The 26268-nt window shown below is 43.8% G+C and overlaps 1 protein-coding gene across 1 annotated transcript in view; it reads left to right on the top strand.

Moving 5' to 3' along the window:
* TRPC7 (transient receptor potential cation channel subfamily C member 7) overlaps nt 1-26268 on the top strand; it is a 205971-nt gene that overhangs the window by 58886 nt on the left and 120817 nt on the right. The window contains exon 2 of the mRNA XM_084832415.1: nt 8017-8199. Within this exon, the coding sequence (XP_084688541.1) occupies nt 8017-8199 (183 nt within the window). The remainder of the gene's footprint in view (nt 1-8016; nt 8200-26268) is intronic.

The following is a 26268-nucleotide window of genomic DNA, read 5'->3' as shown; positions in this document are numbered from 1 at the left end:
ACCAGCTGCTACTGCTCCCTGTCCTCTTTTTCATCACTGCTACCACTTGCTCACCTAACAGGCAGTGAGCCAGTGACCAAGTAGGCAGTGACATCTACTGCTCCTCCTTCCGTCCACCATGACCATTGTCTGGGCCACAGCAAGAGGCAGGGGAATCAGCAGCTTGCAATGGTGAAGAGGAGGAGCAACTCCAGGGGTACTTGTCAGTGAACTCCTGCAGGAGTATGAGCCCTTGGCAAGTAAGGACATAAGAAACTAAGAAGAGCTGTGCTGGATCAGACCAAAGGGCCATCTGGCCCAGCATTCTGTTCACACAGTGCCCAGCCAGCTGCCCACAGGAAACCCACAAGCAGGGCATGAGTGCAACAGCACCCTCCCGCCCATGTTTCCCAACAACTGGTGTACATAGGCATACTTCCTCTGATACTGGAGGTAGCATATAGCCATCAAGAATAGTAGCCATTGATAGACTTATCCTCCATGGTTTTGTCCAGTCCCATTTTAAAACACTCCAAAGTTGTGGTCATCACTACATCTTGTGGAAGTGAATGCCATAGTTTAACTATGTGCTGGGTGAAGACATTCTTCCTTCTATCTGTCCTGAATCTCCCACCTATCAGCTTTATGGGATGACCCTGGTTTCTGGTATCACGAGAGAGGGAGAAAAATGTCTCTCTATTTACTTTCTCCATGCCATGCATAATTTTGTGGACCTCTATCATGTCTCCCCTTACCATCCTTTTTTCCAGGCTGAACAATCCCAGCTGTTGTAACCTTCCCTCATAGGGGAGATGTTCCAGCCCCTCGATCATTGTAGTTGTCCTTTTTTGCCCTTTTTCCAACTCTACAATACCGTTTTTTAGGTGCGGTCACCAGAACTGTACACTGTATTCCAAGTGTGGCCACACCATAGATTTGTATAAGGGCAGTATGATATTGCCAGTTTTATTTTCAGTTCTTTCCCTAATTATGCCTAACATGGGATTTGCCTTTTTCACAAAAGCTGCACACTGGGTCAGCCATGCCTATCCTTGATGCCCTAACTGCTGTGCCAATACAAAGTCATGGTCCTGAAGTGCCAATGCCACCAATCCACCCAGGATGTTACACTGGTGCAGCATTGTCAATGATCCCTCCATAGCAGTCACATGTGGTGCATTCAAATGTGCAAAATGTGAGCAGAGAGGGGACACAGGGTCAAATCAGGAGGGCTCCATTGATCACCATCCATGCGGCATTTAGGCCACAACAGAGCCACTGTGCTGATGAAACTCTGGCCCTCTTCACAAGTGGTCCTAGTGGCATGAGAGTTGCTTCCACATGGTACAATCCCAAGCTACAAGGGCACATGCATAAACGGCATGACTATGCTGGTGAAATCCTATTGGCTGTTGGTATCCTCCTTCCCGGAAGGGTGCTGAACGCATGGAAAAGATGCACATGCTTCCCTCCTCCCACACAGTGGTACAGCTAGGTAATCTTGGACCTTGGACTTAATGGTCTTATGGTGGGGGACCCTTTAGATGGCCATGTGTATTAGTTCAGTTGTGAAGCACACAATTGACACGTCTCTTCTCCCCATGCCAACTGCCATTCCATGTTTTACAATGGCTTGACATTCCAGGCATGTTAGATCTACAACAACATTGTTTGGCAATCCTGATTTTTAAAAACACACACATGCAAACAAACAAACTCTGAGCATGTGCAGTTTTGCATTTTAAGCTCACTTAAATCATAGCACCATCATGACTACAGGAATAAAATGGGGTTTGCTTCTGCTGCCCTGCTGTCCCCCCCACCTGCCACTCTCTCAGTGATAATCTGGGGCCACCTGGGCTGCGGAGCCCTGGATGTTGGTGCCAAGGTCCTGCCCTAGCTGCACCACTGGTCATGATGTTCACATGTGTGTTCCTGCTACATGTTCCTGCTGCATGGAGGTGCATGTGAAGGAGGAGTCAATTTACTTGAAATATTGTTGTAATGTAATTCCAACAGACAGGCTGGGCTTACCCTAACTTCTTGCAATACTTACAATAACCCATCTGTGTACTAGCTGTAAGTAGCTCCATGAAGCTCTTCAGTTAGGGCACTCTCCATTATATGCTAATGCTAGGAACGATTGATTCCGTTGTCATAAGGTCATCGGTATATCTTTAATTGGACATAGCTAAGAGGAAGTGTCCCTTCAGTGTTTATCATTTATTCTTTACATTTATACCGCACCCTTCCTCCAAGGAGCTCAGGGAGGTATACATGGCCCCTACCCTTGCCCTTTCAACAACCCTGGTTAGGCTGAGCAGTAATGACTGGCTCAAAGTCACCCAGTACATTTCATGGCAGAGTGGGGATTTCAACCTGGGTGCCCCCTAGTCTGACACTCCATAAGCATGACATCGCACTGGTGATTTAAGTTGCCACCATCTTCATTCTATGCAGGTCATGTCAATTAATGCATCAAGCATAAGGAACTGTACTTTTGGTACATGTGTTGTTGTCGTTAGTATCCCATCTCAGGACAAGGGAAGGGGAAAAAACAGACTTGCTGGGAACCATAGGTCCCAAAGAGTTGACTGCTTCAGAAACTTGGAAAGACGTCCATAGAATTCAGAAAAGTTTGAAGTAAAGCAACTCATCACGTCATCACCAGACAGGTCTAGCTGTCTTAGGTTTTGGTTGATTGCTTAATTATGTGAGTCTTTGAATTTGATTAACTCATCAAAGCTAATTTGAAAAGATCTCTCGAGGCTGTGAGAGCTTATATTGTGACTACCATTTGTATTTGCTGGTTTGGGACCATCTATCAGGGTGTTGTCATTGTATTAGCTTTAATCTTGTTTGAATGTCATTGCATTTACTCAGTTAGGGGCTGATCGCAGTGTGCAGTGGTGGCTGGTAAGGGGGTCATTTAGGAAGAGACCACCAACCGTGAATGGCCACCTGGGGGGTAGTTCCTCACTCTTAGTAGCAGGTATCATGAGACAGCAGCAGAATGTGGGGGACACCCGTGTCTGAATTGTGCAGGTGTGTGGCTGTTGATTGGCCAGCTGGGTCCAGACATGTCACTAACATCAATGACCCCTACCAGGAATAGCACAGAGTCTCCCCCAGCTAGGTTGACAGTCAGTGGTGACAGCCCCTTTGTATTCTTGCACTGCCTTGTGAGATAACACTGATCATGTGTCACTCAATAAATGTGTGGTTTTGAATAACAGTTTTTAAAGAACTCATCGTTATTTACATTCCAGCTCTTGGTTTGCGGGTTATTGTGGCACAATGGTATCTGTGTGTTGTCTCATGTATCACAATAGTGAATGTATCTAGGGATTTGCGATTGTTCTGGCATATTCAGCAACAGCAAAAGCTCTGAGGGACAGAAGAATATAACAATGGCATCGGTGTATTAGACCAAGGCCATCCATCTGATCTGGCCTTCTCTTCCCAAGAGTGGGAGCCACTTACTCTAAGCCAGCTTTCCCCCAAACTAGTACCTTCCAAATGTGTTGGTAGGCCATTGGTAGGCCATGACCATTGGCCATGTTGACTGGGGCTGATGGGAATTGAAGTCCAAAACATCTGGAGGGCACCAGTTTGGGGAAGGCTGCCTGAGGCACTCACAGGACACAGTTACTTCTTTGGGATTCCTGTCCAATGCTTGTATACCCTTGACATAGCATATCCTCCCAGAATAGCACACATCGCAGTCCTCTTGTGTATGATCATGTTATTACTAAGGTGTTAAAATTGTCTTAATACCTGCTTTGTCATCACAGCATCTCAAAGCATAGTGTTACAACAGCACTGCAGGAAGATACATCTCTCCATACCTCTCCGATTAGCTTTCAGAACCATTGAAAAATAGAATACATTTTGTAATGGTTTAGTCACCTTTCCTGTATATATTAATTCTCACTATAGTCTATCCAGATCATTAATAGTTTTTGATAGAAATTTGAAGTGTTATGCCCCTTAGCTCTGATTAGGGATGTTGGAGAAATCTGCAATGGAATCAAATGATTTCAGATTTTTATGAATCCAACCCAAGCATTCCGCAGCACACCAGCTTTTCCCCAGTCAGGTAGATTCCACGGACTTGTGGACCGTTTTTCTAACTTCCTGGAATTTTGCAAATTTAGCAATAGAAAAATACAGATTTTTTTATAACAGCCAAAAATGTGCATTTCCCCCCTAGCCTGAAGTGTGAAAATGCTTGAGTATATTATGTACATGGTTTTCAAAACTATAGAATTATTGAAATTATGAGTGTGAGAGAGCTGGAGATGTAATTCTGTTGCAACCTTTCAGGAAGAGTAATTGAACATAAGGGCCAAACCAGATGAAACGTCATTCATGCAGTGAGCAATTCTGTGAATGGCTTCCTAAAAGGAAATTACCATTATAGGAGCTTGATAAAGATTGGGATCCTGCAGTGTGTGTATGGTGGTGGTGGTGGAGGAGGAGGAGGAGCTTTAACTTTCTGTCACCACTGCTTTCGCAATCCTAGGGATGTCAGAGAATTCCACCACGGATCTTGGTAAGACTGAATGCCAATGCATTTGGCCCCCAGAAATCCATCACGGAACGAAGCCCCCGCCCCGCTAACCCACGAAAGGCGCGCGGGACAAAGTCCCCGCCGCCCCCAACCCACAAAAGGCAAAGCGAAATGGAGCACTTACCTGCTCCCGTCCGCACTGCTTTGTGAATGGTGGCCAGCCTGCAGCCGCCATTCACTTCCTCTTCATAGCCGTCATATGCTACGTAAATATTTACATAGCCTATCGCGGCTATCGCAGGGATGCCGTTTGCGTCCCTGCAGAGGCCATGATAGGCTACGTAAGTATTTACATAGCCTATCACGGCAGGGGGGAAAAACCCCAGCGTACGCAAATGGCGGCGGCTACCGCCATTTGCGTACGCTGGGTTTATTTCCCCCTGCCGTGATAGGCTACATAAATACTTACGTAGCCTATCACGGCAGGGAGAAAAAAACCAAGTGTACACAAATGGCGGCAGCTACCGCCATTTGTGTATGCTGGGTTTTTTTCCCCCTGCCGTGATAGGCTACATAAATATTTATGTAGCCTATCACAGCTAAATACAGGGACGCAAATGGAGGAGGCTACAACAGCCGCCATTTGCATCCCTGCAGAGCTGCCCAGTGGCCGGATGTCCGGCTGCGATCGGTCGGAGCCGGCCGGCGGCTCCGCGGCTTGGCCGTGGAGCGGAGCCAGCCAAGCAGAATTCCGGGGGGGAGGACTGGATCGCCTCCCCCCCATCCAGGATTCTGGGGGGAGGGACGGAGCGCCTCTCCACCCAGCGGAAACAGAACGGAATGGAAGGTAAGTGCTCCGTCCATCCCTACGCAATCCATATCAGCCCCCACGCCTGCTATTTGCATTAAAAAAGCCCTCCCTTTCACTCCAATGGGAGCTTTTTTCAACAGCTGTAAGGGGGGCAATATGGATCCGGACTGCAGTGAAAAGGGAATGGTTAAAGCCCCGTACTCCCCACATCAGAGTCCTGGTCTGGATCAGGTCCCTGCACTTGAAATTCACTTTTAAAAAAACACCATTCATGCCATTCTTAATGGCATGAATGCCATTGTATCTAGTTTAGCCCTACGTTTTTCTTTTGAAGGGTTCTGGGTCTTAATTCGCTGCACACCATCATGCTATTGTGATAATCTCAAACCCCCTAAGCTGACTTTTGTTTTCACATTTTTCTGTCTTGCCCAAAGGGCTTCTTACCTCTAAAGTGCTTGTAGTGTTTCTCAGCTACATCATATCTCAATGTATCCCTGCCCTAAACTGGTTTGCTTTTGAATCAAATATATGTTTCTCAGACTCTAAAGCAACCTTCCCCAACCTGGTGATCTCCAGCTGTATTAGGCTATGTTTCCCAGCATGGCTGGCTGGGGGGTGCTGGTAGTTGTAGACCAACAATGCTGAAGGGTACCATGTTGGGGAAGGTGGTTGTAAAGCGACCCTGACTGATAGGAATCCTGGTCACAAAATTAAGCATTTTGGTAAAATGGGGGATCTATCCATCATGTAGAGCACTGAAGTCTATACACTTGTAGAACAGAATTGAGACAACAACAATAATAATAATTTATTACCATTTCATAAACATTCATAATTTCATTTCTATATCACCCAATAGCCAAAGCTCTCTGGGCAATTCACAACAATTCACAAGCTAAAATACAGGATAAAAATTTAAATATACAAAATTAAGAACAATTTAAATAGCCAAAACCAACTTCAATAAAATACTAGACCTGTTCAAACTGGTGACATAAATGCCCCATCATATGCCATTAAATGCCTGAGAGTAGAAGACAGTCTTAATCTGGTGCTGAAAAGATGACAGTGGTGGGCCTCAGTGGGGAGATAATTCCACAGTTGGGTGGCCACCACTAAGAGGGCCCTCTCCCCTGTTGCCACCTTCTGAGCCTCCCTTGGAGATGGCACTCAGAGGAAGGTCTAAGATGTTGATCATAGTGTCCGGGCAGGTACAAGTCAGGTATGCCATTCCATCAGGTACTGTGGTCCCAAGCCATGTAAGGTTTCATAGGTTAAAACCAGCACCTTGAATCTGGCTCAGAAACATACAGGTAAGCAGTGCAAGTGGGCCAGAATTGGTGTTATACACTCAGACCTTCTGTCCCAGTTATTAATCTGGCTGCCACACAAGCTGCAGCTTCTGAACAGTCTTCAAAGGCAGCCCCATGTAGAGTGTATTGTAGTAATCTAACTCTTAGATATTGCAAGAAGCTGTGTAATTCCTGCAACTGATTGGGTCTGATTTTGAATCCCTCTGCATACTCTGTATCTGTATGCAGATGGCCCCATATGAGAATGATGTCCCTTGTCTGAATGTGGCATTCATAATTTGGAGCAACATGGTTTTGGCTTAGTTTCCATGGTCTTCTCTTTGCCCACCCTGCAATGAAGCAGCGACTCATAGGGTCAAGCTATTTATTTATTGCATACAGCATTAATAGCTTCTTATCCCTTTGTCTTTAATAATCCCGACAACAGTGTCTGTAAAATACTTTTAGCTCCTGCAAAAAAATAGTAGTGGATATAAAAAATTCTGTAGAAGCAAACATTCTTTGTCCTCTGCGAAGCCATAATATGCAAATGCATCATGAAGACAACCTGTGATTCCACATTGAGAAATTGGCTTTGTCAAAACTTCAGGCATCATTCACACAAACTGCAGATGATGTAGCAAATATACTTACCCTGCACTTGCCACCGCAGGGATCACAAGATAGACTCCTCCCACAGATACACAGCACACACACAATCCCCCTCGTAAACATGGCTGCAATCCTTTATGCCCTTACTAGGCAATCCGCTCCATTTAAGAAAGTGGGACTTACTTTCTGAGAAAATATATGCAAAGGATTGTGCATTGCTCTAGCCTGGCCTTCTTCGCAATATTTGCCTCCATGGGGAACCATTCAAACATGCAGTTCTGTTATTTACAGCCTAAACTGGTACAGTCCAGGCACAATTTTACTACCTCATTTGATATGTGTGTGAAGAAGTGGACCAAATTGAAATCCTACTCTCTGCCCCTTTATGTGAAAAGTATTAGTAGAATAAAACATTTCCTCATCTGTACAAGAAGCAGTATGAAACCCTGGTAAAGCGTTTGTTTTCTGTGTTGGTTTTTACTAACATTTTAGGGTTGCCTGCCACCCTTTTTTATAGCAGGACTACTGAGGGAACTAGTTTACCTACCCATGGCATACAATATATAGGGTTGGATCCAGACATAGTCATACTTAGAGCAGACCCACTGAAATCAATGGGAGTTAAGTTAGTCATAATGATGAACCTAAGTCCCACTGATTTCACTGGATTCAATATATAACTAAGACTGGATCCAACCCATTATTTCTGCACATAGGTGTATTCTGGCCTTCAGGTTTTAGGAGGCTTATAGAACCAAGTTTCACAATGCAATGATTGTTAAAACATTTGTTTCTCTCTGTTTCATTAGAATGATTATAGGAAGTTATCTATGCAATGCAAGGATTTTGTGGTGGGTGTGCTGGATCTCTGCAGGGACACAGAAGAAGTGGAGGCTATTCTCAATGGAGATGTGAATGTACAATCATGGACTGAGCACCATCGTCCAAGTCTGAGCAGAATCAAGCTGGCCATTAAATATGAGGTCAAAAAGGTAAGTGTCTCATTAGCTGCTTTGTTGCTGTATTTCATAAAAGTTGGATTAACAAAATGATATTTGGTGAAATCACTGTATGGGTTTCCATTCAAAACACGCATATAAAAAAATGGCCCCTGAAACTGTATTGGCAGGTGGTGAGGATGAGGGACAGTAGCAAGAAAGGAGATAATGGTGGTAAAGGTCAGCTGTGGCTTGTAGTAAAAGTTGGTGACTTTGAACTTTGGAAGCTGCTGTTTATGTGGTTTAAGGCCACAAGTCCAAGGCCTGGGGTTGGATCCAGGATCTGCCTTCCATGGAAAGAAGGGCTCCACTCATGGAAGGTGCCTCCACCTGATTTGTGGGGGTCTCCCACCCCCATATACACCACAGTTCAGCATGGATCCCTGACCCCCTGAGTAGCATTTTCAGGGGACTTGAGGTGCTGTCTTGGAGAGGGAGGGGAAAGCCACTTCTGCCAGCCCAGTCACACACACCTACATCTAGATCCAACCCCGAAAACATACAAACCAAAATCAGCCTGACATTACAACCATAGCTTTATTGTGCAGAATATTCTTCACCTTTTCCAGACATAAGTATTTCTTTGAGTGTTTGGATTAAGCCAGGGAAGGCCTTGAGATAGCTCAGTTTTCCCCAATCTGGTGCCCTCCAGATGTGTTGAACTACAACTCCCAGCATGCCCCAGCCAGCTGGCTGGGACATTCTGGGAGTTTAGTCCAACACATCTGGGGGGCACCAGGTTGGGGAAGGCTAAGCTAAATCATCCCCCTGCAGCATGTTTGTAATCTGGCCCCTGGTGAGTCTACCCAAAGCTGCAATCAAACATTTGTCACCCATTTCACCCATAAGAAAAGGGGGAAAACATTGTAACAAATAAAAGATCTTGTATATTGAAACAACAGAGATCAAGATGCGATACCAACTTATTCTTTGCTGGGGTTATTCCCACTGTTTTTAATGGGCTAAAGAAAAACAAAAAACAAATTTTCATTGACACTGAAGTTGTAATATAACCTTGAGCTATTTTGTAAATTCATCTGACTATATGATGTTATTTATGGTGGTGTTTTCTTCTTTTGTGATATTCAAGATACGATTAACAAAAAATGAGAGACATCCTAATTTTAATTTTACATCTCTTTTCAATTCTGAATATCATTTCAGTTTAAATATGTACATGTAACGCCAAATCCTAGCTAGGGAAGCTTGAAGAATTTGATCTTTGAAAATTCCAATTCAAACTGATTTGAACCATAGCTCCCGGACTAATGTGCAGAGTGGAACTTGGTTATCTACCGGCTTTTTTCACTTCTCAGATGATCTGAAGCAATTATTGGCTCAAAAACTAAAGTATCAAAATACTTTTTAATGTGTTTAGTTGTGGATTTTCATAGATGTTTTTAAATGTAGATTAATGTGGAAACAAGAAAGAATGGACTTATGGGTAAAAACTTGAGAAATAGATGAAGTTCCCCATCCCTAGCATGAACACCTAAGTGGGACAGGATCCCTTAATGCTAGATGTCCCCAACTTTATTGTGGGGCCTGACAGCTAGCTGTGAATGTGATCCATTTGTGCACAAAGTTCCTTTCTGGCTTCCAGTTGATTACCCTGGAAATGGTGTGAGGACCCCTGAGAATACAGGCATTGCCATTCTCTGCTTTAAGCCAAGGCTTTGCAAATGATTTCATATGCCTGAAATTGGCAGAATATGCTGAGAGAGAGAGAGAGAGAGAGAGAGAGGAAAAGAAAAAGCTGAGAAATGGAAAGTAGCAGCTTGTTAAAGCATGAAAAGATACTATGAGCTCCATCACATGAGGCAAGAATCGCGCCCCCTTACCGAGCTTTCTTCTTGCAGCGTGACAGCGTCCTTCCAGAATCATGATGGGCACAATACAAGTGCCTCCCCCTTTCCTTCCTCTTGTTTTTTTGGCTGTTTCCTTTGTGGGGAAAGTTCCATATGTTCTATCTATATGGCCAGCAGATGGCAATGCAACATTGCAGCAATATCGCGCTATCATCAGTAGGGATGTATGAAAGTGACTTACCTTTCCGCGGATTATGTTGATGGGGGGGGGAGGCCTTCTGCCCCCCCCCGGAATCCTGGCCGGGGGGGGAGGCACCCCATTCCTCCCCCCCGGAATCCTGGCCAGCCGGCTGTGCTCCGCAGCTATTCTGCGGAGCCGCCGGCCAGCTCCGCCAGCAGCTGGACATCTGGCTGCTGGCTAGCAGGGACACAAATGGCGGCTGTAGCCACCGCCGTTTGCGTCCCTGCAGTCAGCCGTGAGAGGCTACGTAAATGTTTACGTAGCCTATCATGGCTGATTTAAAAAACAAACATGCGCGTACGCAAATGGCAGCGGCCATGGCCGCCACCATTTGCGTTCTTTATTTTGGCACGTCTTAGTCTACGTAAACATTTACATAGACTAAGACAGCGAAAATAAGAGGAACGCAAATAGCGTAGATGCTACACTATTTGCGTTCTCCTTATTTTTGCCGTCTTAGTCTATGTAAATGTTTACGTAGGCTAAGACGTGCCAAAATGAGGAACACAAATGGCGGCGGCCATGGCCGCCGCCATTTGCGTACGCACGTTTGTTTGTTTGTTTTTGTTTGTTTTTTAAGTCAGCTGTGATAGGCTACGTAAAGATTTACGTAGCCTATCATGGCGTTTTTTTAAAATCTAGCCGTGATAGGCTACGTAAATCTTTACATAGCCTATCACATTTTTTTGTTTTGTGTTTTTTTTTAACCTGGAAATGGCGGCGGCGGCAGCTGGTCGGAAGACCGGCCACCGCAGCCGCTGCTGCCGAAGTGCCGCCGGAGCCGCCGCCGCCGCCGCCATGAAGATCCACCCAAGGTAAGTCTCGTCCCGGGGGGAGGCATTCCACCACCGATTTCGGGGGGCCGAATGCGCTGGCATTCGGCCTCCCCGAGATCCATGGTGGAACTTTCGTACATCCCTAGCTATCAGTACACTTCCTTCACATGCTCTTTCATAGTGGCGAATATTTGTTACTACATTTTAAATGAGTTAAGTTATTGTTGAAGAAATCCAAAATACGGTGGGAGAGGCACCGGAGGATGACAATGTCATGAAAATGACCTGCAAACTTCAGAGAGTAACCGTTCTTGATTCCAGTACAAATGCTCTGTGTGAAGGAAGCCTATGCTTTAAGGTCAAACAACACATTACGTTAAGAACACTTTAATAAAAAACATGCTTGGTGTTGCCCATTTTTTCCAGGACAAACAGAAGTGCAGGGCCACAGCCCGAGTCATGACCACAGTGCAGGGAGGAGGGGGTTAACCATTTTTTTTGCCAAGCAAGTAGCAGCTGGAGTGATTTGGGACAGGGAACCGGCACAGGGAGGATGGGGTTAAACAAACCTCTCCTCCTCCTCTTCTTCCTTCTGCATCATGGCTCCAACCTGAATCAGGCCCTCATGGCTGTTTTTCTGGGAAAAAGAAGTGGCCAGTGGTAAGCACACTTTTTTAAAAGTGTACTTGATGTAATGTGGAGTTTAACCTTTAGCAGGATCCTTTTAAACTACTATTTATTGTGGGCACGTGCAACATAAATGGAATCTTGTGGTTTTCACCTACCAAATTTTCCTCCCATTTTTAGACTGGTTGCCTGGCCCAGTTTACTTTCCATTCTTTGAAGGAACCACAACAGCTGCCAGACCTTCATCCACATAAAATGATCATGGGATCCTATCATTTTGCCTCTGCTAAAAGGGAAAGCAGCAAATATAAAAGTGAATGAGGAAGCGAATGCAATAGATTGTTAAAAGCAAGAAAAATTACTTTGTTCTAGGAGTTGGATCATTATAAACTGTTCTCTATTGTGGACATGTGCTCTGCAAATTGATGACTTTTTTTCTGGGCTTGGGTGGTTCAGATTAATTATTTGTACAATATACTGTGATGGAAATTGGGCTACTGTAAGTGGACTGTAGCAGTGTTCCAAATTTTGTAGCTAACATCTGTTCTCTCCCTCCATCATCTCCCACCACCTGCTTAGTTCTGCCTCTCAACAGCTGTGGCCAGAGACACTCTCTTCCTGTTATCAAAGCAATTAGTTCAGGCTTTAGGACTTCAAGGTCCTCCATTGTAATTCTTTTAGAGATATCCTATGTGTTTCTGTTGCCAAATTGAGGTGATGCTGCTTTGAAATATGGGCAGGGAGAGGGAGTGGAGAAAAAATGAGTTAGGAATCACAAATTTTAATGTCACAGTGTAATATATGCAAGAGAGAGAGAGAGAAGGAAGAAACTTCCCATGTTTAAATTCTGTTGAACATTATGGGGAAGGACTATAGGTTCAGTGGTAGAGCACCTGCTTTGTATGCAGAGGGTTTCAGGTTCAATCCTCAGCACCTCCAATTAAAAGGATCTGGTAGAAAATACCTTTACTGCCAAGGAGAATTCCACCACCACCACCACCACCACCAGCAAATACCAACTTCAGAAAAAAAGGATTTCTTCCCTCAGGACTGCAGCAAGAGAGGAAAGGGTTCAGTTTTCTCTCCATGCCTGCTTTGATCTATTAATGATCGTCTCTTCCAGCTGAGGCTATTGGCCATTTTTTTTAATTGCTGCATGTTCGGTGGGCCTGAGTCCCTGGAGAATTGCCCCCTGTCAGAGGAGAGAATACTGGGCTACATGAACCAATAGTCTGACCTCTTTTAAGTCAGCCACCAAGGTTCAGTTTGAGTATGTATTTGGTAAAGGCAGCCAATACACAGCCCCCCCCCCCTTTTATTACATAACATCAACAATAAAGCATCCCAAACTTCCCCGAAAAATAAAATGAATGAAAGAAAAATGAAAACACCCCTCAGCCTCCACAGAGCACAAGGTTCTCATATTAGCTCTTAGTACTAGATTAGCTGAAAAGGTAATTTTATGCATAGAAAGAGGTATATGTAGTCCAGATATCTGAATATGAATCCAAGCAGCCCATAATTCATTGATGTTGCTCTGACCCTGCCGTTTGGGAATCCCCCTTTCCAAAAACTAGCTATGCCAAAATAAATTCACATTAGACCATTAAAGAATTATCCTTGCAGGGATTAACAGGCTACAAACCAACAGCTATAGATGAGCCCTTTGCAACAGTGGTACTACTTTTACTGAATTAATCAGTCTTGTGTTCTTTCATGCTCTGCTTCTTATCAATTGTTAAGTGGTTCCTGAGGTACAAAGAATTTTATGCATCTGGCTAAATGTAGCTGAAATGCTGAGTCAGTCATTACTCTCTTTTACAGTTTATTTCTCCCATCAGTTGTTTATCAAGGCTGTCCTTAGAGACAGATCTCTAGTGAAAGCATCCCTTCATAAAATATGCCCACTGTTCTGATTTTCAGCAGTTGTACTATCCAGTGAAACTTGGAAAGGGATAACTTGTTTTATGGATCAAGAGCAGAAAGCAGAGAGTAGGAATAAATGCTAAATTCTCCCAATGGAGAGAAGTAAATAGTAGGATCCCACAGGGACAAATGCTCTTCAGCTTGTTCATAAAATGATCTGGAATTAGGAGTGAGTAGTGAAGTGGCCAAGTTTGCAGATGACACCAAATTGTTTAGGGTGGTTAAAACAAAAAAGGATTGTGAAGAGCTCCAAAAGGATCTCTCCAAACTGGGAGAGTGGGCATCCAAATGGCAAATGTGGTTCAATGTAAGCAAGTGTAAAATTATGCACGTTGGGGCAAAAGATCCCAACTTCAAGTATAACCTGATGGGATTTGAGCTAGTGGTGACCAACCAAGAAATAGATCTTTTGAGCTGTCCACCACAACCCCAAGAGATCTTGGGGTTGTGGTGGACAGCTCGATGAAAATGTCAACCCAGTCTGCAGCTGCTATTAAAAAAGCAAACTCCACGTTAGGCATAATTAGAAAAGGAATTGAGAATAAACTGCCAATATCATACTGCCATTAAATAAATCTATGGTGCGACCACACTTGGAATACTGTGTACAGTTCTGGTCAGCATACCTAAAAAAAGATATTGTAGAGCTAGAAAAAGTGCTGACAAGGGCAACTAAAATGATCAAGGGGCTGGAAAATCTCCCTTACAGAGAGGGAAGGTTACAACAGCTGGGAAAAAAGGAGGGGAGACATGACAGAGGTGTACAAAATTCTGCATGGTGTGGAGAACGTGGATAGGGAGACATTTTTCTCCCTCTCTCAAAATACTGGAATCCAGGGTCATCCCTTGAAGCTGATTGGTGGGAGATTCAGGACAAATAAAAGAGAGTACTTCTTCACACAATACATAGTTAAACTATGGAATTCGCTACTTCAAGATGTAGTGAGTGATGGCCACCAATTTGGATGTCTTTAAAAGGGGTTAGATAAATACCTGGAGGAGAAGGCTGTCACTGGCTACTAGTCCTAATGGCTATATGCTACCTCCAGTACCAGAGGCAGTAAGCTTATGTGCACCAGTTGCTGGGGAACATGGGTGGGAGGGAGCTCTTGCACTCATGTCCTGCTTGTGGGTCTCCTGTGGGCACCTGACTGGCCACTGTGTGAACAGAATGCTGGACTAGATGGACCCTTGGTCTGATCCAGCATGGCTCTTCTTATATTCTTATGTGCCATTAAGGGGCAGTATGGAAAGAGATATTTTGTTTTATGTACCATTACAGGGAAATGCACACTTATGACAGTGTGCACCTTTAAATTCTTCCACACTGCACCTGTGCCCATGCTGCAAACTATTCATATGAAATAGTTCACTATTGGTTCACTATATGGATCTAAGAATGTTCATCATCTCATGACTGATCTTCTATCTATATGTCTCTCTTTTAAAGCATGAATAAAAACTGCTGATCTTCCTGGTGGGCCACTGCCCACTGCACATCAGCCAGATGACCTGTAGAAGTGTTCACATAATACAGTTCTCTGACATAACTGTATCACATTGGAATGGATCTGGGTGATTGCTTGTCTGAATATTATATCTGAATATAATACCATCATGTCAGGAAGAAAGATACCAAACTTTGTCTAGAAAAGAAAATGTTCACCATTTATAAATATTATTCAGGATAAATTTAAATTAATGGGGGGAGCAATCCTATGGCTGCTGCTAGTCAGCGGCTAGATGGTCATAGGATATCTGATTTTCCAGGAACCGACCTCGGACCCCGTGCTCTGACGTCAGTTCCCAGAGAACCTACCTTTGGGAAGGAAACTCAAGAACTTTGGGGCCCAGATAGTTTTCTCATCCATCCTTCCAGTAGTTAGAAGAGGGAAAGAAAGGGAAAGAAAAATTCTCCAGGTGAATGACTGGCTATGATGGTGGTACCGACAAGAGAGATTTGGATTCTGGGACCACAGGCTATACTTCCTGGAAGATGGACTGTTGGCAAGGGATGGGTTGTACCTCACAAGGGCTGGGAAGAATGTGTTTGGCCACAGCATGAAGAACTTCATCAGGAGGGCTTTAAACTGAATCCTATGGGGAAAGGACTCAGGAGATGTAAAGTTGGAGGTAACAATGGACGAAGGCTCATGCACTGCAGTGGAGAGAACAGCTCTAATAGCACCCAATAATAGTCTTCAGACACATGTAGGAAGAAAGCCAGACTATGAAGACATCATGGTCTTTGATGTCTATATACTAATGCCCAGAGAATGGGAAACAAACAGAACTAACTTGAACTCTTAATACAGGAGGGAAATTATGACTTGATAGATGTAACTGAGACTTGGTGGGATGACTCTCATGACTGGAATACAGCAATTGAAGGATATAACTTGTTCAAAAAGAACAGGAGGAACAGAAAGGGAGGTGGGGTTGCACTGTATGTGAAAAATACATATCTCTGCACAGAAATACAGGAGGATGAGCTTGGTAGCCCCATCGAGAGCATCTGGATCAAAATAAATGGAGCAAAGAATAAAAGGAACCTGGGGGTCGGAGTCTACTACCGGCCACCCAATCAAGGAGAAGACGAGAATGAAACTTTTGAAAAGCAAATAGCCAATGTTTCAAGGAAGCATGATGTAGTAGTAATGGGGACTTCAATTTCCCCAATATTTGTTGGGAGACAAATTCTGCAAAACATGGCCCCTCCAGGAAATTCCTGACTTGCGCGGCAGATAACTTCCTCCTACAGAAAGTAGAGGAAGGAACTACAGGATCGGCTATCCTTGACTTGATCCTAACCAACAGAGATGATTTAGTGGAGAAAGTAGCAGTTACAAGGTCTCTGGGGGGAAGTGACCATGTTATACTTGAGTTCTTGGTTCTAAGGGAAGCAAAAGCCAAATGTAGCCAAACGCATACCCTGGATTTTAGGAAAGCCGATTTTAATAAGCTCAGAACAATGATAAGTAAGGTCCCATGGCAAGCGACTCTAATGAGAAAAGGAATCCAAGATGGGTGGGAGTTTTTAAAAAAGGAAATTCTCAAGGCACAATTACAAACAATTCCAACAAGAAAAAAAGGTTGAAGACAACAGAAGAAGCCAATGTGGCTTCACAAAAAGCTTCGGGATGACCTGAAAACAAAAAAGCACACATATAGGAAGTGGAAAGAAGGCCAAGTAACAAAGGAAGAGTACAGGCAGGTAGCACAGAATTGCAGGGATGGTGTCAGGAAGGCTAAAACTGAGAACGAGCTGAGGTTAGTGAGGGATGCTAAAAAGCAACAAAAAAGCTTTCTTCAGCTACATGCATAGTAAAAGACAGAGGAAAGAAACAGTGGTTCAGCTATTAAATAAGGATGGCAAAATGATAACAGATGACAAAGAAAAGGCAGATGTGCTCAATTCCTACTTTGGCTCAGTCTTCTCCCAAAAGAGGGTCTATGACCCCCCTGGCAAAGGCGAAGTGCCGGCTGAAGGGGCAGAATTGCAGCTTGAGATTGATAGGCATATGGTCAAGGAACATCTAATGACTTTGAATGAGTTCAAATCTCCAGGGCCAGATGAACTGCATCCTAGAGTAATAAAGGAACTGGCAGAAGAACTCTCAGAACCACTGTCTATTATCTTTGAGAAATTGTGGAGGACGGGGGAAGTGCCAGATGACTGGAGAAGGGCTAATGTTGTCCCTATCTTCAAAAAAGGGTAAAAAAGAGGAACCTGGGAACTACAGACCAGTCAGTCTGACATCAATCCCTGGGAAAATTCTGGAGCAGATCATAAAGCAATCCATCTGGAAGCACCTTGAAAACAATGCTGTGATTACTCAAAGCCAACATGGATTTGTCAAGAACAAATCCTGCCAGATGAATCTGATCTCATTTTTTGATCAAGTAACCTTGCTTGTGGACTGTGGGAATTCTGTGGACATAATATACCTTGACTTCAGCAAAGCTTTCGACAAAGTGCCCCATGATATCCTGATAAGCGAACTAGCTCAAAGTGGGCTAGATGAAACAACGATCCAGTGGATCCACAGTTGGCTACAGAATCAGACTCAAAGAGTGCTTATCAATGGGATCTTCTCAAACTGGGGAGAGGTAATGAGCAGGGTACCGCAGGGCTCAGTCCTGGGCCTGGTGCTCTTCAACATTTTTATTAATGACTTGGAGGAGGAGGTGCAGGGAATGCTGATCAAATTTGCAGATTATACGAAATTGAGTGGGATAGCTAATACCTTGGAAGACAGAAACAAAATTCAAAGTGATCATGATAGACTGGAGCACTGGGCAGAAAACAGGAGAATGAAATTTAATAGGGATAAATGCCAAGTTCTGCACCTAGGAAAAAGAAACCAAATGCACAGTTACAAGATGGGGGATACGTGGCTCAACAACACTACAAACAAGAAGGATCTTGGCATTGTTGTAGATCACAAGCTGAATATGAGCCAACAATGTGATGTGGTGGCAAAAAGGATGCAGACAAGCTGGAGAGGGTTCAGAGGAGGGCAACAAAGATGATCAGGGGACTGGAAACAAAGCCCCATGAAGAGAGGTGAAAGAACTGGGCATGTTTAGCCTTGAGAAGACCGAGGGGAGATAGGATAGTGATCTTCAAGTACTTGAAAGGCTGTCACAGAGAGGAAGGCCAGGATGTCTTCTCAATCATCCCAGAGTACAGGACACGGAATAATAGGCTCAAGTGACAGGAAGCCAGATTCTGGCTGAACATCAGGAAAAACTTCCTGACTGTTAGAGCAATATGACAATGGAACCAATGACCTAGGGAGGTAGTGGGCTTTCCCACACTGGAGACATTCAAGCTGAGGCTGGACAGCCATCTGTCGGGGATGCTCTGACTTGGATTCCTGCATTGAGCAAGTGGTTGGACTAGATGGTCTTGTAGGCCCCTTCCAACCCTACTATTCTGATTCCCCCCTTCCGCGCTACCTTGCAGGCAGCGCAGAACAGCCCCGTGCTCAGCGTTGTGTCATCCGGCAGCCTCCTCCCCCGCTCCAACTTCCCATAGCTAGACAGCCAAAATCGGCTGTCTAGCCACAAATGCAGGGCAGGAGAAGTGACGAGGGGACGATCTGCTCCATACTTCTCCTGTGCTGCATTGGATAGGCGGTCGCTTCTGAGTTTGGAGGCGGCCGCCACCTATCCCCATAGGATTGCACCCTTAATAAACATTTAATTTTCAATTCAGCCTTTGACAAAGTAATGTCTAACCCAACACTTCCACATATAGAATCCCCAGCTCCCAACAGAAATTTCTGTGGATGTAGCAGTGGGGAAAATGTGTTGCTCTATTCATGTGAACATCAACAAAGCAGTAGCTATGACCTAGAACCTACCAAAGCAGGTATTTCTTCCCCCAGGTGTCTGCTTCCTTTGATATTGATATTTTTTCAAACTTTTCAATTTCCCCCAAGTCTCATTGAAATCATTGGGACTAACATAGTTTATTATAAAACTTCTGCAGTGAAATTGATTTGTCAGTCAGAATTTCAAACACAGCTTGAATAATTTTACTGCTGAGAAAAAATAAAATAAAGCCAACATTTTGTTCCATTGTTTAGATTGTATCTCTTGCACATGTTGGGAATACCTGTTGTGGACCTCACTTAATCATCATTTTATCATCATGTATTAGTTTGTTGGGGCTCATTTAGTGAACGGAAAATCCTCACTATCAAAATGCCAAATCATATGTTGCCTGTATTTGACTGGGTGAATACTTATTTTCTTCATAATTGTGAACACACTCACACACTGTAGCCAAGAGCTACCTGAACACTCCGCTAGCTGTTACAAATCTGTCATTCTGAATTTCCATGGGAACTGCTCTGTTTAATATTCTAGCCACAGTCTGCATTGATCGTATCCTGTGCTGTCCCATTCACTCCATTGCTTATTTTCACAAATGTTCTTAGACTCCAGAGGCACTTCAGGTTTGTCAAAAGATATGTCATAAATACAAATTACAATTTAATTAAATGCTTTGCCTGTACTGATGGGCCTGTATTCCCTTGATGCAGCGTGGATAAACTATCCATTGAAGCCATGTTTTGCACATGGATCCTATTCTGGTCCAGTGTACAAGACCTGCATGGAGGGGTTTCCTTGCTGGATCAGATCCATTTGATCAGATCAGTGTTGACCTCACTTCTTTAGGACTGCAAGGAACCATATCTCTTTGTGCATCCTACCCACTTCATAGGAACATAGAAAACTGCCTTTTACCAAGTCTTAAAAATATTTTTTCAGCATCTCGAGACTAGCTCTCTCTTTCTGGATGCTTTCCAGTTTCCTCATAGTTTCCGATTATACAAAGTCAGACTGTTGGTCCATCTAGCTCAGTATTGTCTACACTGACTGGCTTCAAGTCCCCAGGGTTTCAGACACAGGTCTTTCCCAGCCCTACCTGCTGTCGTGGATTCCAAGCCCTCCCACCAAGAAATGAGACAAGCACTGTGCAATCCATGAACTCTTTTATTCAGTTAACAGCACTTCTTCACCCCTAAAACAACTGTGAAGCTTGGGAGCTCTCATCAGGGCCTAATGAGCTAAGTAGTGCTTTGATTAAGAAAGGTACTGAACGCAAAGCCTTTTCGACTATGGATGGGTTTCCCGCCATGCTTGGCTGGCTTTTTCCTGAGCTCCTGCCTTCAGGGAGGATCCTTCTGACGCAACTTCTGATGGGCAGCCCATCTGGTGTGACGCCTCCTACTCTCTCCTCTCAACTCCACTGTCTCAACTTGGCAGCAAGCTCTGGCATCTGTCAATCCTGATGCTCCCTCCCTCTCTGACAGAGCCTGGGTTTCCATGGGGAGGGGAGAAGAGGGTCTCTGAGCCTAGCCCTCCTCCTCAATAAGCCCCTGGGAAGGTTCTTTACTGGCTTCTGGGGAATCTTAGGGAATTTCCTCCCCTACACCCTGTCTCTGCTGGGCTTCTTCTTGCTCTGTCTCTGAATCTGAATCAGAGTCTGAAACCGAAACAGAGGGCCTGGGCTCAAGCCTGACACCTGGATTTTGAACCTGGGAACTTTCGCGTACAAAGGTACACTGCCACTGTGCTGCAGCCCTTCTCATTCACTCTCCATCTCTACATCATGCTGATGTGCACAAAGATCTGTGGATCAGAACCCACATGTCATTTTGCTTCTTATCATTATTTGCACCAGGGGTGCTTCATGTACAAATTGCTTTACATTAACTATCTTGTTTGGGCTTATACAGCACGAGCTGGACAGGTTACTGTTATAGCTATTTTGCAGAGAAGGCCAGTCACTGAATCCGTGCCTGAGGTGAGCTTTGCGTTCAGGTCTCCCCAGTCCATATTCAGTGGACCACACATGCTGGTTCCTAGCATCCCCTTTGAGGAAGAAAAGAAAACAGAAATAGGAGGTGGCAACACCTCTCCCAGAATTTCTTTAAGAACAGCTGTGACTGGCTTCCATAATCAGAGTGTATATGAAATATTCCGTCCAGTGAGAGGTTTCCATACTAAACACCACATTTGAAATTCAGATTTTAATGACTCACATTACATTTCTTTTTACCATTATGCTTCTCATAAGCATAATGAGTTCATGCTTTATTAGTAGTCTAAGGCAGTGGTGGGCAGAAGATCGGGATCTATTGGTAGATTTGCAGCAGATTGGCAAGGATGTCTGACTCTCCATTGTTTAATAATAGCAAGAGCAAAATGACCCCTCCCTCTCTACATTTTACAGATGAAAAGAAAATAAGCTTGGGGTAACCAGGTGTGGATTTTTGTGTGTGGAAGGACTGTGAGATCACCCCTGGTACTCAAAATAAATTCCTTGGCTCAGAATTCTTTAATTCTAAGTGTCTGTCTTTTGCATCAGGCTCTGGTTGGTGGATTTCAAGGTACTAGTAAAAAATAAAGTAGATCCTGCGAGCATGAAACCTACCCACTTAGGGTGGCCAGGTGTCCTGCTTTACAGAGGGCAGTCCTCTATTTTGGCTGAGGACGGTCCTCTATTTGAAGAAGTGTCCAATCTAAGTCTGGTTTAAAGTCAAAGAATCATTAGAGGGGAGAGCTGGGGGGGGAGATGCTTTGATGTTGCCCATCAGTAATTAGCACCTGGCCAGTAGACTTTCCTCCAGCAAAGGCTACTTGACCTAGACCTAGGCAGCACTGCCAAGTGCCAAGAGAGGCATTTGAAGCTCATAAGTGTGACTTCAGAAAACCACTGAATTAATGAAAAGATCATAAGAAAAGAGTCTGACCCTTAGATTTCCCCCTCTTCTGGGTTTCAGGGAGTTTTGGAGCCACTTAGGTTTCATTTTCAAGGTTCTTCCTTCAGCTACCGGCATTTAGCTGCAATCGACAGTTGCATGCTGTGCAGAGAAAACATTCTCTACAAGATCAAGAAAATGACTCAGCATGATTCCCTGAGATGCATTTAGGAGGTATTCAGGCTGAGAATACCACCCCTGTGTTAGTCTTCCTGTAAGTGAAGTTCTGGCTAAACCATGATGGATGAGGAGACCCATCGTTCCATCTATTTCAGGTAATTTATAGGCCCTCCTTCAGTACAAAACTGCCAGGGCAGTAGATAATAGTATTACAATAAAAACCATACAAACAAAAACAAAGATGAAATCCAGGGCTGGCCTTACCATTAGGCAGAGTGGGGTGATTGTCTCAGGTGGCAGATACTGGGGGCAGCCGTTGCAGCATCCTACTTGTCCCTGTTGGGCTGCCCAACTGTTCCCCTCTGTTGCAGGACAGAGCTGTTTATGCCCCACAGCCTGCCCTGTGCCCCCTAAACTGGCCTGTTCCCTAAGGTGTAGCGGAGGACCCTATCCCATCACTGGTGTTGAAGTAAGATTCAACTGCCAGTCCGACCAGTCACATGGAATAGGGAGGGAGCACCATCTTGTCCTTCACCTCAGGCTGCAAAATATCTTGGGCTGACCCTGAAAAAAGCACAGAAACCAGAAAACCAATAAATCAAGTAGAGCAATGCCATGAAACTAAAATGAGTTGTGAAACATGCTGAGCATTTTAGAAGAGTATTCATGTGATGCTGAAAGGACAGCCAGGTTGGCACCAGCTGAGCTTCCCTAAGGAAGGCGTTCTGTGTACAGGCTCAAACAGAAGAAGCTGGTCCTTCCAGTAGCCAAGACCCATGCTGTGTAGGGCTTTATAGAAAATAACCGACAGCATTGTGCCTGACATCCCTCAATGAGGAATCCCTCAAGTATCTCATGGTACAACAGCCATTATCTCCTGCCTTAAGTGCACAGAGAACCTCTAATAACACAGTCAAGTGTCCCATACTCCATAGTATAGACGTGGGTCTACCGGGATTTGGATGGAGGGGTATGTTGCCCTTGGCCTTTGTGGAGGAGGTGGGGCAAACAGATGTATGTAGGGACCTAGGGATGTTGGAGAAATCCACAACAGATTCAAATGAGTTCAGAATTCTATTAATCTGAACTGTGGATTCCCCATCGGGCCAGCTTTTCTTGAGTTGCATACATTCCAAGGACTTGTAGACTGTTTTTTAACTTTGGAGGGCAATTTGTGCAAGTGCGCACTTCTGGTAATGTATATTACCACAAGTGTGTGTTAATGCTAATGGGCACATTCACTAATGTGCATGTGCGCTAATGCACACTTATACAAGTGGAATGCAATTCTTGTATACCCCTAAAAATAATCCTATTCAATCAATGAGAGGACGATGGAATGAATGACAACCAACGATCTGCGAAACACAGACAGAACAGATTTAACAAAATCTGTACATCCTTAGGGGACACAGTGAGATCAGTTGTCTGCCAGGGCTGAGTAAGATTTTTTTTTTAGCAGAGTTAGATTGATTGGTTTTTTGGCTGTGGATTGCAGAGTTTTTCACCCACTCTAAACTGGCATAGTCCAGGATTGATAGAGATTAGAAAAGGTGGCACCATTAGAAATATGCTGGTCCCAGTGACAAGTCAGTGTGGGTAAGAGAGCAGCAAGTAACTCATTAATGAGCAACCAGAGACTAAGGAAAAAGGATTCCCTAGACCCTCCTGGATCCCACCACTATTAAGGGCAGGGAAAAGAACCTTTTTGAGGCCTGCTTGGAGCTCACACTCAAAGTCACAGGGTTTGGGCCCCAGGAAGGTGACCAAGTGGGCAGATCCCTCTGCTTCTGCCTGGGGCAGGATTTGGCTCACTTGTAACACGCTTCCGAGGAGGAGGTTGCATGTTAATTCCTGCACAGTTAGTTGGTTTCCCTTGTTGTACCTAGTTTAATATAATCGTGGCCCTAGTTTACCCAACACTTCTTTGGGGTGGGGGGCAAGGGCAATGAACTACTGCCAGACATGAGTGAAAAAAAGGGGGGGAACCTTTTGGGTTACTTTCCTCACTGCTAGAAGTCACTCAAAGCTCAACTCTAGTTCTAATTGGTCAATCAAAGAATGGAGATGCAACTTGACACTGTGAGATCCCAGTGAATTAGTTAAGTGCTTCTCAGAGATTTATTCAGCATTGCGTTGCGTGTTCCTTCTCTAATTTTCAAAGCTGCACCTGTGATCAAAGCTGCCTGTTTCTTTAAAGTGAAGAACAAGATTCTAATGTATTCCTTTATTCTATTTAGAAGACACTTCATAGTTAAGGCATATGTGGCAAATCACCTATATCAGTCCACCACCTAACTTTCATCTCCATATACACAATACAAAATGTGTTCTGGACTAGCTTAATTTGAGCCAATTTGGGCTAATTTTGTATGGAATAATACCCTAAGACTGCAATCCTATATACTGAACTCAGTGGGACTTATTTCTGAACAGTCATGTATAGGATTGTGCTGAAAAGTGCAATTTTGATGTAATATTTCCTTAATTCGTGGCTCTGATTTCTGCTTTGTTTCTTATAGCCTTGAAAATCAAAGGACTAGGAAAGACAGGAGGGTGTTTCTGTTTTGTTTTCTGTATGTTATGTTCTGGAAACACTAAAAAAGGGCTTGACACGATGTGTATTCAGATCAATGGAAATCATTCCACTTACATCAATACTTTATTTCTGGGCCCATATTTGTTTGTTTGATATCTGTTCCACAGAGGTTTGCTTGCTCTAGGAGCTTATTAACTTCTCTTTATTACTTATTTATTCAATTCTTGGAAAACCAAGTAAGCTTATTGTTTAGTACTTCATGCCTTGTATTTTTAGTAGCCGGAGACACCTTAAATAATTGTGGAGAATCCCACATACCAAAGAATTAGAACTATATTGCATAGAAAATATATAGTTACATGGGACAATTTCCCACATTATTCAGAGGCAAATCTGGCTTTGCTGCTGTTGACTAGACATGTATGATCGCTTGTGTGTCCCACTGAAATGGGACATGCTCTGCTAAACTCACTTAGAGGCCTCCCTGTGATTGGGAACCCTGATAATGTAGGGGTTCCAATCACGGGGAGCTTCTATGGCTTCTAAGCACATTTAGCAGAATGAATTTAGAATCTCCCTTCAGACCTTCACATTGGAGGAGACAGAGATGGTGTGAGGGGGGCTACTGGGGGTGCCAGGCATGGTTTGTGCTGTCACACATTCAGCTGGATACTTGCATAGGGCTAGGGATGGGCAAATCTGTCAAGCAAATTCTGTTTACTGCTGTTCATTTGCATGTCATGAGCTGCTTTGAGCACAATTTTGTGGAAAACAGCATTCGAATAATAATTAAAAAGATGATGGTGGTGATGATGACTGTGTAAAAGAAGCAGCAGCAGGAGCTCAGTCTTGTTCAGGTTTTCAGTTTTCTACCACTAGGTTCATTCCGTTCCAGTTCCATACGAGTTCCTTTTTCCAGACATAAATGTATATGTATTAGTGTGCATTTTTCCAATGTAAACAGTTTTGTATGCATGCATCCATTGATTAATGCACGTTTGTGTGGATTTTAGAAATGTACACATTTTTCCTTGTGCGTTTTTCAAATGGGTGTTGTCCAATGCTTTTTTTTTTTGTCTTGTGAAATGCATCGCAAACTCGGAAATGTTTTTCTGAGTGCTTTTGTGCTTTTCAAACACAAATTGTGTTTGGGTCTGCATGTTGTTCCAGGAGGTGGCAACTGGGCAATCCCACATTAAAATGCAAACCCCAAAATTTCTCAGCCATCCTTACATAGTGCTACTGTAGATATAATATGTGAAGTGACCCTTCCCCCAAACATGTGGCTTTCTAATAATTCCCTTCCCCGATCTGAGCTAACTACATATCAGCAAAAGTTCCCCATTAACTAAGGAGCATCTCACCATGCAAAATGCAAAACAACAGATTTTCATCAATGCCCAAACACAACTGAAACATAAAAATACAACGTTTAACAAAAAATAGTCTGTAGAAACAGGCTGTTAGCCCTTGAACATACATAAATTATTGGTGGCACAATTGTGCCTCCAATAGATAAGGCAATCAGTCAAAAAAAAAAAGGATTCCACCATGTTAAATGAAAATCAGGGAGGTGAGTTATTCTAAATAAAATTGAAACGTCATCACCAATCTTCCTGAAAATCACACGTGCCAGACAGTAATGTCTATTTTACATAACCTGAAAATGTCAGGAAGATTGGTTAAAGACTGAGGGAGAAAGGGAAGTTAACAGAAAAAATAAAATAAATATTCAGTCACACAGTTT

The sequence above is a fragment of the Heloderma suspectum genome, chromosome 2 (assembly GCF_057233095.1).
Source record: "Heloderma suspectum isolate Gila_16-S chromosome 2, 16-S_ref, whole genome shotgun sequence".
Lineage (NCBI taxonomy): Eukaryota > Metazoa > Chordata > Lepidosauria > Squamata > Helodermatidae > Heloderma > Heloderma suspectum.
The sequence above is the reverse complement of the archived record's forward strand: the minus strand, read 5'-3'. Positions and strand labels throughout refer to the sequence as shown.